The sequence below is a fragment of the Neofelis nebulosa genome, chromosome 8 (genome assembly GCF_028018385.1).
Source record: "Neofelis nebulosa isolate mNeoNeb1 chromosome 8, mNeoNeb1.pri, whole genome shotgun sequence".
NCBI classification, from domain to species: Eukaryota; Metazoa; Chordata; class Mammalia; order Carnivora; family Felidae; genus Neofelis; species Neofelis nebulosa.
The window spans coordinates 54286935-54301040 of NC_080789.1; the positions used below are offsets into that span (position 1 = coordinate 54286935).

At 34.5% G+C, this 14106-nt stretch overlaps 1 protein-coding gene across 6 annotated transcripts in view; it reads right to left on the reverse strand.

The window, feature by feature from the left end:
- The window catches only part of USP15 (ubiquitin specific peptidase 15), a 118841-nt gene that overhangs the window by 92825 nt on the left and 11910 nt on the right, over positions 1 to 14106 (reverse strand). For all 6 annotated transcript variants that reach the window (XR_009265585.1, XM_058742167.1, XM_058742166.1 and 3 more), the window contains exon 2: positions 3364 to 3491. Coding sequence is in view for 5 of the 6 variants with exons in the window: in XM_058742167.1 (XP_058598150.1) it covers positions 3364 to 3491 (128 nt within the window). In the remaining variant the exon portion in view is untranslated. The remainder of the gene's footprint in view (positions 1 to 3363; positions 3492 to 14106) is intronic.

The following is a 14106-nucleotide window of genomic DNA, read 5'->3' on the forward strand; positions in this document are numbered from 1 at the left end:
TATATGATACATATATATATAAAATATATATATGTATATATATATGTGTGTGTGTGTGTATATATATGTATATATGAAATGGGTATGTATATATATATATATATCTTACACATACATACCCATTTCATTGTTGGACTTTATTTACTAAACTTCTGTTTAGACAACATACGTAGACAAGAGTTTTCTTTGGATGTCTGTAAGATTTTGGTATCAGGGTAATGATGGTTTCATAGCATGAGTGGGAAAGTATTAGCTTCCAATTTTGGAAGAGTTTTGTAAAACAGGTATATATTTCTCCTGTAAATATGTGGTGGAATTCACCAGTGGCACCATTTGGATCTGATGGGTTTTTCTGTGAAAAATTTTAAGCTACAAATTCATTTTCTGTAATTGATACAGGGCTATTCAGGCAATCTATTCTTTTGGAATGAGCTTTGGCAGTTTCACTTTTTTTCATCTGGTTTGTTGAATTTAATGGCATAAAGTTCGTAATAATTCTTTATTGCCCTTTTAATAGTTGTTGATTCCGAACTGGTGTTACCTCTCGTGTTCTGATATTGGCAATTTTGTCTTTTCTTTTTTCTCTCTTTTTTTTTTTGTTTATTTTGAGAGAGATACAGTGTGCATGTGTATACATAAGAGTAGGAGAGGGGCAGTGAGAGAGGGAGACAGAGAATCCTAAGCAGGCTCCTGCTGTCAGCACAGAGTCTGACACAGGGCTCAATCTCTCAATTTCACGAACTGTGAGACCATGACCTGAGATGAAATTAAGAGTCGGATGCTAGTCAGAAACTAGATATGGACCCATTTTATTATTTCACAAAGAACGAGTTTATTTTTCCTTTTTTATAATTGACATATTATATTTGTTTTGAGAAGAACCAATTTTTGGTTCATTGATTTTTTTTCTCTATTTTTCTATTCTCTAATTTCTGTTCTGAAATTACTTTCTTCTAAGTTTAATCTGTTCTTTTTTAGTTTCTTAAAAACTGTCACTGATTTGAGAGTCTCATTTTCTTTACTGATATATTATTTATGTATTATATAATTATATATTAATACAGTCACTCCAGCTTTCTTTGGATTAGTGTTAGCACAGGTATTACTTTTCTATATGCTGTATAACAAACTAATGCAGCGGCTGAAAACCATAACCCATTTACTATCTCATAGTTCTGTGAGTTACAAGTTCAGGGGGCTCAACAGACTTCTCTATTTAGGGTCTCATAAGGCAGAAATCAAGATGTCAGATGGGCTGATCTCCTAACTAGAGACTCTGGGGAAGAATTTGCTTCCAAGCCCATTCAGACTGTTGGCAGTATTCAGTTCTTCATGATGCCAGGACTGAGGTGGTCTGTTTCCTTGCTGGCTGAGAGCCAGGGTCTCTCTCTGTTCCTAAAGGATCCCCTGCCTTCCTTCTCACATGGCCCCTTCCATTTTTAACCAGCAATGATGTACTGAGTAATTCTCATGCTTTGAATCTCTGACTTCTACCAGCCAGAGAAAAGTCTCTGCTTTTAAAGAGCACTTGTTGTTAGATTAAACCTGGTGGGATAATCTCCCTTTTGCTATACAACATAAATAATCCTGGGAATGGTATCTCATCCTAATTCCCATGCTCTACCCATACTCAAAGGGGAGCTGATTATATAAGAGAGAGAGCAGTCACTGGGAGTCAGTCTTAGAATTCTGCTTACCATAACATGCCATACTTTTTCAATTCTTTTAATCCATTTATATCTTTATATCAAAAGAGGGGTTTCTTATAGACAGTACATAGTTAGGTCTTATTTCTTATCCAATCTCTACCTCTAATTAGGGGTATTTACATTTAATGTGATTATTCATAGAGAAGAGTTTGAATCTACCACGTTGCTAATTTGTTTTGTATGTTCCATTTGTTAATTTTTTCTACTTAAAAATTTTTTAAACATTGATACTTCTCCTCATTATGCATATTTTTCTGCTTCTTTGCCTACCAGGTAATATATTGTTAGATCCAAGACATTATAAATTTTATCCTGTTGGATGCTGAATATTTTTGAATTTCTCTAAGTACTCTTGCATTTTGTTCTAAGATATAAAGTTTGATGCTTTCAGGATAAAAGGACAGGACGATTAATTTTGCCCTATTACAGTGGCAAAACTGTTCGCAGTAGTATACTCCATGAATTCTAAGGCTTTCCACTCTGTTATGAACACTTTATTCTTGGTACTATATGAGCCCCAATGATTGTTCCCTCTAATTCTTTTGGGAGCTTCTTTCCTTGGCCTTGGGTACCCCTTTCACATACATGAGCTAATCAACACTCAGTTGGAGATATATATGAGAGAGACTCTGTATATCTCTAGGTCTCTGTCTCTTTTTGCTGGTCATTCCTATCTGGTACTCTAAACTCAAAACTCTGGTGGCCTGGGTCTCCCTGAATCCCAAACTCTTTCCTCAACTGGGGGGAGTGCCAGGCTCTACATGGGTTTCCTCTTCTGTGCCTTGTTTTGAAAACTGGTATCAATGCAGTAAGCTGAGGCAATCATAGGGCTTACCAGATTTGTTTCCTATATCTCAAGGATCACTGTTCTTTGCTGCCTGGTATCCAGTGTTTTGAGAATCACTGATTTATATATTTTGTCAAGGTTTTAGTTTGCTCAGGTGGAAGAGTAAATCTAGTCCCTGTTACTCCATCTTGGCCAGAAATGGAAGCTCCGGTACTTGTGTTTTATACCCTTTAAATGTAATGAGAGGTACAGAAAACTGGTAAGTAGCAAGGGTTGGAGAAGATTGATGCAAAAATCCAAGAATGTAAACATTTACCAGTGCTCCCCAACTAAATAATCATGCGTCCATTAGGAATAATGTAGCACTATAGTGTTTTAAGATAGTGCTTTCTAACTTACATTCTTCATTTAAAGATGTGAATAATAAACATTTCTTACATAATAAAGGAAAACAATCTGTCATAATACACAGTAATAACTAATTATGATAGAATAATCTGAGTTCATTAAGTCAAATCTATTATACAAAGAAATTTTTTTTAACATTTATTCATTTTTTTGAGAGACAGAGAGAGACAGAGCATGAGCAGGGGAGGGGCAGAGAGAGAGAGAGAGAGAGAGAGAGAGAGAGAGAGAATCCGAAGCAGGCTCCAGGCTCTGAGCTGTCAGCACAGTCAACACAAAGCTTGACACGGGGCTCGAACTCATGAACTGCGAGATCATGACCTGAGCTGAGCTTAACCAACTGAGCCCCAAAGAAATTTCTAATATATCTATTTACATTAACATTTTCCATATTACATACATTTACTATAACATATTCAAATGAACACATTTACAACCTGACTGAAGAAAAGAAATAATGACCTTTGAGAAGTCCAGAGTTATCAATGGGTCCAGGATATACATTTTGATCTCCCATCTGGTATTTGTCCCAGCTGTCAAAGCCAACATATTTTTTCCACTGTTTGAACCAGCGACTATCGACTAGGTACCTGAAAAAGAAAAGAAATCAGTAAAGGAACTATAGGAACAGCAAAGAAGCTATTTTTGATACTTCATTTTATACTACAGTATATGCCTACTTCAAAGGATTATTGAGAATAACTGTAACGTGACTCAGTATCTGGAAAAAGAATATTTCATTTGTGTAAAGTGTTATTTCTACTGTTCTATAAATATCTACTATTTGAGGACAAGTATTGACATACATGTTAAAAAAAAAATCCTTAACAGTACCTCTTAAAAAATGCAGTAACTATTCAATAAAATATTTGACAAGTGAACCAATTCAAATGGTAATCTTAAGAATCAATCAAAACAAACTTTAAAATATAACATGGTAAACTATAAAGGAACATGAAAATGGTTCTTCTGCAAAAAACTTACACACACAGTATGTTAATTTTATATATTTTACTCTATGTTTTTGGGGATAAGGAAAATGGATTATTAAAAGTATGCAAGATCGATTATAATAACTATAACACATTTTTTTTTTTATTTTAAATTTTTTTTTTTCAACGTTTTTTATTTATTTTTGGGACAGAGAGAGAGACAGAGCATGAACGGGGGAGGGGCAGAGAGAGAGGGAGACACAGAATCGGAAACAGGCTCCAGGCTCCGAGCCATCAGCCCAGAGCCTGACGCGGGGCTCGAACTCACGGACCGCGAGATCGTGACCTGGCTGAAGTCGGACGCTTAACCGACTGCGCCACCCAGGCGCCCCTCACATTTTTTAAAACTATAAAAACAATTAGTTTCTTCACTAACAAAATTAATAACAATAATACTGTCTCCATCTGTTTTTCATACAGTAGTAAAATCTGCTGGGGCAAGGAGAATTGTTTTTCTTTTTCTTTTTTGGTGGTTTCAAAAGTGTGGTACCCAAGCACTATAAGCTTTACTTTATTGAAACTGTATTCATCTTATTTTCAAATATCTAGAATTGGCTTCTCATCAGATGGTCAGTGACAGAAGAAGTCAAATAATGGTGTTCTAGCAAACAAAATATAAAAAAAAATCATAAACGTAAAAAAGTTTACAAATTAATTCTGATTATTTTATATCTACTATGAAATACCACTTTGCCATGGACTCATAATTATTTTAAATTCTTTACCAGAAATATTTTCCCCACACTTAACTAGGTTTAATCACAAACAAAATCAGGAGTAAAGGTCAACAAGATGTTTAAAGCCCACAAGTGTACTAACACAGGTAAGCCAAGTTTATTTGGAGACCATCATTATTATGTATCTGTGCTTACCACATGCAGCACTAAGTATAGGAATGAAACCCTACAGTTATATCTGAAAATATCTGAAGCAAATTCCTAGAGAATATTCGTCAGCAGTTTAATTCCCTAAAAATGGGTTTTGGAGAATTATCTATACACTAGTACCCCAAACCTATAGTCAGGACTACGTAACAGAAAGTTCTCAAACTGCAGAATTTGAGACTTATGTGGAGAAAAAGTTCAGAGACTAAGTCCTAAGAAAACCCTGTTTCTAAAATAAATAGATTAGCAATAACTTTACATGTTAAATAATAAAGAAAATTATACTTAATTGTACCTCATTCACTAAACATCTTTTAGAGTGTCTCCTATATCTAAATAAAATTATTCAGATGTTTCATTTGCTTTCTTTGCAAATTAATGTCACACTAAATGGCCTTTCCTCTGTTTCATCTATTTTTTTAATCATTGTGCCAATTTCATAGTATCTTTATTACTTTAATCTTAATCTTTATTTTTTTAGGGCAAGTTCCCTCAGCTTGCTGATTTTGCAAATTGCCTAAACTATCCTTGGCCATTTGCTCCTCCACATGAATTTTTGAGTCAGTTTACCAAGTTCCACAAAAACTATGATTAAGATTTTGATTGGAATCACACTGAATTTATAGATTAACAGTAATACTATAAATAACAAGCGATTTATAAAACTTACATTAAAACTACTTGGGAAATATTACCAAATTCTATTTATATTTAAAAGATACTTCTAAAAGATGGCATTTTATCTGCCAAAGTATTTAATAAATCCTTTACTGTTATAGTATAAGTTTGTACTGGGTAGTATTCATCTCGTCTTTTGCCATAATATTTCTAGTTCAACTCTCAGATCATGAAGTGACTACTTTCTGTATACTACTACTACTGTAAGAGGATACTCTCTCATTTGATGGATATTTATCTGCTTTCAACACTACTTTCAATTAAAAAGTCCATCATATTTCTATTATAGGCTACCTATATCTTATTTGTGGAATTTTGTGGTAATGAAAGATGAAGGAAATGTAGGAAAAAAACAGGAACATCTATTATAGAAATAATATGTAGATTTCTCCACTCTGGAAAAGAGTAAGAAGGTTCCTCAAAAAATTAAAAATAGAAGAACACTACAACCCAGCAATTGCACTACCAGGTATTTATCCAAGGGATACAGGTGTGCTGTTTCAAAGGGGCACAGGTACCCCAATGTTCATAGCAGTGCTACTGACAATAGCCAAAGTATGGAAAGAGCCCAAATGTCCATTGATGGATGAGTGGATAAAGAAGATGTGCGTGTGTGTGTATTTATATATATATATATACACATACGTATTTTCTTATATATACACGTATATACATACAATTGAGTATTACTTGGCAATCAAAAAGAATGAAATCTTGCCATCTGCAACTATGTGGATAGAACTGGAGGGTATTATCCTGAGTGAAATTGGTCAGAGAAAGACAAATATATGACTTCACTCATATGAGGACTTTAAGAGACAAAACAGATGAACATAAGGAGAGGGAAGGAAAAATAATATAAAAACAGGGAGGAGGACAAAGCGTAAGAGCCTCTTAAATATAAACAACAGAGGGTTGCTGGAGGGGTTGTGGGAGGGGGGATGGGCCAATAAGGGGCATTAAGGAATCTATTCCTGAAATCACTGTTGCACTATATGCTAACTCACTTGGATGTAAATTAAAAAAATAATTAAAAAAAAAGGAGGGCACTTATTGGGATGAGCACAGGGTATTAAATGTAAGTGATGAATCACTAAATTCTGTTCCTGAAACCATTATTACACTATATGTTAACTTGGATTTAAATAAATTGAAAAAAATTAAGAAATAGTTCAAAATTTAAAAAAAGTATGTAGACTTCTCAAATATACTCAAGATAATAGTATTAGATGAAGTTGACAACTAAAAAAAATAATATTTCAAGACATATACATAGATTTGTTATACTATAAAAACTTAATCCCTAATCTGCGTATCTGCCAAAATGTAAGACTCCTCAATGTGAACTGATAAAAGCCTACAACAGAATCAGTACCTCTCAACGATTACAAATAAGTGAACAAAGACAGGACTTAGACATTCTCAACAGCACTCATTTTTCTTTCTTTTTTTTTTTTTTTAATTTTTTAATGTTTATTTATTTTTGAGAGAGAGAGGAAGAGCATGAGCAGGGGAGGGGCAGAGAGAGGAAGAGACACAGAATTTGAAGCAGGCTCCAGGCTCTGAGTTGTCAGCACAGAGCCTGACATGGGGCTCTAACTCACCAGTCTTGAGATCATAACCTGAGTCGAAGTTGGATACTTAACTGACTGAGCCACCCAGGTGCCTCTCTCAACAGCACTCTTAATCCTTGGTGTGCTATTAGGATCCAGATGGACCAATTTCAGTTTCTGAGGATTTTTTTTTTTTTTTTAATAGCTAGAACCATTTGTAAAGATTGATTTTTTCATAACTTTTATTCTTAGACTGCTAAGAAAGAATAAAAGTCATGAAATAATAATCTTTATAAACTGTTATAACTTTGATTTTAAGATGAAGTCTAAAATCCTTAACGTTGCCTACTAGGGCTTGCCTGATCTATCTACTCCTACCTACCTATCTGGTCTCAACTGGTACTAATTTTCTTTGTGCTGAGATCTAACTACAAGAACTTTCTTTCAGTTGCTAGATACTCCATTTTTTGCCTTACAGCTCCATCTGCCTAGAATATTCTCCTATTGCTCCCAACATCTATTTAGTTCCTATCATCTTTCAGATACTCTACATGTCACTTTCTCAGGGAATCTTTCCATAAGCCTTTCCCATTTCCTCTCAGTTTAGATTAGGAAAAACAAGATGGCAATATCAGCCTACTAGTTATCAAGACTATTAAGTTAAAGAAATTACTTTTAATAACAAAATAATTAACATTTGAGCTTTATTCTTGGGCCAGGTGCATATTTCTAAGCACTTTAATATATTGGTTCATTTATTCCTTTACTCAATAATGTAGGTACTATTGTAATTTCATAGGCACACAGAAATAACTTGCCCAAGGTTACAAAGTTAGTGCCAGATCTGTGGGTAAAAAATGTGATCATGGCATAGAGAGAAGCAAAGAGACCAATGAAAACAGCACAAAGAAACAAGAATTGGACTCATGTGTATGTGGAACTATGATATATGCCAAAACATGATTATGAATAGTGGGGAAAGATCTGGTTAAATGTGTGGGGGAAAAAATTAGAGCTCTACCTCACATATGCAGTCTGTTCTACTCTAATGTTTGTTTTGAAAACTTGAAAATGTTAAATGTATTTATATACTAAACATGATTAATATATTTGAGGACAATAGCACAAATTTCAGTATATGTTAAAGCACTACTTTAATACACAAGCAGGGCTGGGACTAGGGTAAGGCAGGTAAGATGCCTAGAAACCCTAATAGGAAGCTTCTTCAATTCTGCCCCATAAATGCCTAGATTGCTTTACCATAGTCCTAACACTGACACACACACAAGGTGATGTAGCAAACTACTCAGCTGCACTGAACGGCTTAGGAATGCACAAAGCACACACACTTCAAACCTTCATGTGTGTTATGAGTCACATTTGCCACATCTGCTGTTAAAACTTCTTGGCAGATTCCAGGGGCACCTGGCTGGCTCAGTTGGAAGAATATGTGACTCTTGATCTCAGGGTCGTGAGTTCTAGCCCCATGTTGGGTGTAGAGATTACTTAAATAAATAAAATTAAAAAACAAAAACAAAAAATCCCACAACTTCTTGGCAGGTTTCAGAAAACTTTCCTTCCAACTCTCCACAATAACTCACAAGCTGCAACCCTTTAAATCCTCCTTCTGCAAGTCAACTTCATCATTTTCAAAAGAAAAATGTCATATTTATTATGGTAGTTCTATATTTCTTAACAATTTAACATATGTAAAACTGTGCTATCACTTTTATTATATATATATTTTTAACTTTAACGTTTATTTATCATTGAGAGACAGAGCATGAGCAGGGAATGGGCAGAGAGTGGGGGAGACACAGAATCCAAAGCAGGCTCCAGGCTCTGAGCTGTCAGCACAGAGCCCGACATGGGGCTTGAACCCACAAACCGTGAGATCATAACCTGAGCTGAAGTCAGACTCTCAACCAACTGAGCCACCCAGGCGCACCTATTATATTTTTTAATGTGTCACTGACAAAAATTTTCTGAGTGCTGTGTCCTAGACCCATTTTTCCCATATGCTGTGTTTTTTATTGCATGATTTTGCATATTACACAGTGATTTTTAGGAACACATGCCGTGTTACAACAGAACTAACTGTACAAAAATAAGTTATAGTCGGATTAAAAATGTAAATGTGAAAGTAAAAGTATAATTTTAAAAAAAAAGATAGGAGAAAATCCTCATTACCTTAGAATATAGAAGAGTTAAGACAAAAAGCAAAAAAAGACTGATAAACTTGCCAAGGTTAAAATGAAAAGCTTCAACAACAAAGACACCATTAAGTAAAGAGATAACATACAGACTGGGGAAGATACTTATACTCCACATAACCGACCAAGGATTACAATACATGAAAAAGTCCTTTAAGTTAGTAAATAAAAAAAATTCTTTTAACAGAAAAAGGAAAAAAAAGCAACTCACAGAAGAGAAAGTCATAATGGCCTCTACACATATGAGAAGATACTCAATTTCATCAGCAATGGAAAAAAAAAAGAAACTAACACCGTACCATATCGTTCTGAACCATATCATGAAGCTGGTGAACACAAGCATGTGCACATGTGTCAACAATATTAAGTTGTGGAGAACATGTAGGGTAACAGGAACTTGTATGCTGCCACAGGGAAGTAAACTAGAACCTACTAGTTCCTTCCAACTAGTTTGGATGGTAGTTTGGCAATATCTACTAAAGATGAAGATGTATATACCACACGATCATGTAGTGTCATTACTAAGTTTTACCCTACAGAAACTCTGGCACATATTTACAAAAATACAACTGTAAGAATATATACTGCAGCATAATTTGTCAAGAATGAAAAAGGGGGAAAAAACCTAATATCCACTTTTCATACCAAATATATTACACAAGAATTCTAATGAAAAATACAACTCCATGTATTAATAAGGATAAATCTCAAAACTACAATGTTAAACCAAAAAAATAAGACACATGTAATATAACACAAATACATAAAGATAACAGATATGCACACACAGAACAACTACAGAAAACTTAAAAACATGCCACAAACAGTACATACTATTTAATGACCCATGCATATATTAAAATATATACAGAAGATAATTTTAATAATTATAAAACTAAATAAAATATAGAATTTAAAGTAGTAACAATAACCTAATTCAGGACAGTGGCTCCCTCTGACAAGGGAGGGAAGGGGATGGGACTAGGGAAACATACACAGGGACATTCAACTGTTTCTGTAATGTTTTACTTACTTGCTTATTTATTTATTTTTAAAGTTTATTTATTTTGAAAGAGAGAGCATGTGCATCAACAAGTGGGGGAGGAGTAGAGAGAATCCCAGGCAGGCTCTGCACTGAGGGTGCAGAGCTCAATGCGGGGCTCGACCTCACAAAAGAAGCTGAAGTCAGATGCTTAACCAACTGAGCCACCTGAGGTTTTATTTTTTTAAACTAAGAGATGTGTACACAAGTGTTTTGTTATATTTTCCTTTATACTCTTCTGTCTTCCTGAAATAGGACATTAAACATGGCTAATATTTTCTATTTAAGATAGAATAACAGTTTATATATACGGTATACATATACACACACAAAAATGGAGTCAAATGTATAGACTGAATAATTTTGAGGTCAAAACTGGTAAGAGTTAAGTGACAGTCAATAAATGAAAAGACATTTCCACCATAAAAATAAGAAAATTATAAATACAACTTAGGTTTTTTTTTTACATTGGGATAGAAATATGTACAACAAAATGTATAAAATGCAGTTTGTTTTAGTATTTATTTTTGAAATTGTAGGTTTATGTTATCTCTTATACTAATCTCATATCTTATATGATCTTTTCCAAATAGATAAATTCACATTTGAATTTTAATAAAACGTTTACATAAGTTTTGGAGAATTTTCTTTGGAAAAAGCATGATTTACTTGATTATTTCTAAATTTATCAAATTATGCTTTTGACACATATTAATGTATTCATTCTCAAGAAATTATTTCCTTTGGTAACTAAAGCAACCAGTAAGTAAGCCAGAAAAGTAGAATATTTTTCTACTTTGAGATATTGGGTGATATCTCAAAAGAAAAGAAAAGCACATAAAATATAGAAAGTACAGATTATAACCCTTGATATCTGGGAAGATGATATAAGCAAAACAATCAAAAATCCCAAAATTGACACATATACTGATTTTAAGCTGGTTTAAGTTTTAGTACGAAGTATTACTTTATAGATTTGTAACCATCTAAAATTCATCTAAATACCAATCTGCAAATATCCAGAGAGTCCAAAGTGTAGAAGGGTAATAATAAATTGCTTTGTGATGAATGCACTAATTTAAGTTTCTTGCACAACAGACTCTATATCTTATAGATGAGACCAAAGGTGAAATCTATAGAGTCCTTTTTTAATAATCTGAAGACATCTGGCTGTGCTCCCATATAAAATGCCATGAGGAACATGCACCAAAATATGATCAAAATCACTTTATTTATGATTGAGGCCTCTGGCTGTAGCTTAATCACTACCATTTCCCTCTGTTTCAGTGGGTTACAAGGAACTTCATGAGTGTCTCACCCTTGCACTACCCATGATTCTCCACACTAGTACGCTAATATGAAAATATTTTTATCATTATGTTAATATTATCTGGGTTCAAAAATTAGTAAAGAATATCTCGTGGAGATTAAAGATCTATGGTCTTCAGTCTCTCAAATCCTTCAGAGATAACCCACAATCCTCCAGCATATCTTCAGATAGCCTTCTCTATTTCCAAAAATTTCAACTTTGCCAGTCTAACTCTCTCATCCATTAGGCTGAACAGACAATCTTGCTTCCCTACTTTCTGAGGAAGTTAGATGCCTCTACTTTCTGTCCAACTCTCTCGCTTCACATCTTTATTCTTATCTGATTCTGTTACAGTTTGGTGAAGGATGTAACCCTCTTTAAATCCAAGGTAATTATTTTTGATCCTAAGCTTTGGATTTAATTTCCTTCTGCCTTGTTGGAGACTTACCCCATTAAGAACCCCTACTCTCGTTTCTCCTTGTATCTTACCTTTTTTTTCCCCACTCAGCATGTAAAAAGGGCCAATTCTTTCACCCTTTCCCCCCACATCACCTCCCAACTTTTACACTCATTTCCTTCTGTATCTACTTCCATTCTTCTGATTTGTCCTTGCAATCAAGCTTAAGTTTCTACTCCTCAATCCTCACTTACTCTTCACCCTTGTACAAGAAGTCTTCCTACCCCAAAGAGCCCTCAAAAAGTTTCTTACAAATTCAAAGGATTCATAGTATTATGTACCTTATCAAGCCTTTCTAAAGTTAAACTATGTGAGGGGCACCCAGGTGGCTCAGTCAGTTAAGCTTCTGACTTTGGCTAAGGTCATGATCTCATGATTTATGAGTTCGAGCCCTACGTTGGGCTCTGTGCTGACAGCTTAGAGTCTGGAGCCTGCTTTGGATTCTGTCTCGCCTTCTCAAAAATAAGCAAAAAAAAATTTAAGTTAAACTATGTGATACTACCTTTTGTTTTTTGCAACTTGCGCTTCCTCTGCTCAAATGTTACCACTTCACAGAGTTGCTAATTTCTTCTTCACTCACTGTTCATACTCTCCAATGATATTGTACTTCATACCAATGATTCCAAAATCTGCATCCCAGGGCCAGTCCTCACATCCTTAAGTCATATTTCCAATTCCTACTAGTCCATGTCAACTTGGTTTTTTCATACATTTCAACCTCCAGTCATTAATCATTTTCACACCTTCATGTTTACTCCTTCACTAAGGGTCCTTTAATAAATGTCATCAATAATTTAATTTCCCAAGCCAGAAACCAGAATACTACCCTGTATTCCTCCTTTCCTTACCCTATAACATCTAGTAACCAAGTAACTTCAGAAAAGTACCTTATTTCTGTACCTCCCCTCCCCTATCATTTTTGAGTGGCACAGATTATTGCAATAGCTGCCCAACTTGTCTTTCCACTTTAAGTTTACTGCTTCCAATTTCCCTTCCATTCTGCTGCCACAGACATTTTAAAGACACAAATATGATCATGTTGCTCATTGCTTAAATCAGAATTCTACCACATAACAAAATATAAAAGCCTTATATTTATAAAAAGTTTTGTATAAAGTGCTTTCATGTTAATTAGTTTATAGTTAGAGTAACCTTTCCTTTCTTTTTTTATTTAGTTGATGGGGAAACCAAAACTCAGAAAATGTGACTTACTAATGAAATACAACTCTACTTGCATACATGAGTAATGCAAGTCCTGTTTTTTTTTTTTTTTAATTTTTTCTTTTTAACGTTTATTTATTTTTGAGACAGAGCATGAATGGGGGAGGGTCAGAGAGAGAGGGAGACAAAGAATCTGAAACAGGCTCCAGGCTCTGAGCTGTCAGCACAGAGCCCCACGCGGGGCTCGAACTCACATACCGCGAGATCGTGACCTGAGCCGAAGTCGTACGCTTAACCGACTGAGCCACCCAGGCGCCCCAAGGCCTGTTTTTCATTAAGCACTCTAGTTTTCAAACTCTAAAGTTCAATGCTTTTTTTTAATACATTAAACTTGATTACAAGTCCCATTTAATAAAGACCTAAAGATGTAATAGATGCTTAGTAAAACCACGTACCATTCCCCTCTTTATGAAACAGTAAGCGTTCTCCTAAAAACGGAAACAGTAGAGGGACATCATAATGTTATTACCAAGCTATAAATAAAAAGTGAAATACTTATTCAAAAGGCATAGTTTAACAACTATTAGCCATTTTACGTATGAAGAAAATAAGTATTTTCAAAGTGGGGCATCTTTGGTAAATGTTAGATCTTTGCCTATCAAGAATTTAGTAGAAAAAGCCTGAGTGTTCACACTACGCCTATATGAGAGTCACACTTTCATGTCAATTAAGGCTACACAAAAAGTGAACACCATCTTTCTTTTAGGAGGTTTTCCAGAATGGTAGGTGAATACTAAATCATGGGTGAATTTTTTTTTTCACATCTAATCTCAATTTGTTTTCATGCTTAGTTTTGCTTACAAATTTTCCTACCTCCCGAAATCAGACTGGAATATATATAATTTCTAAATTTAGA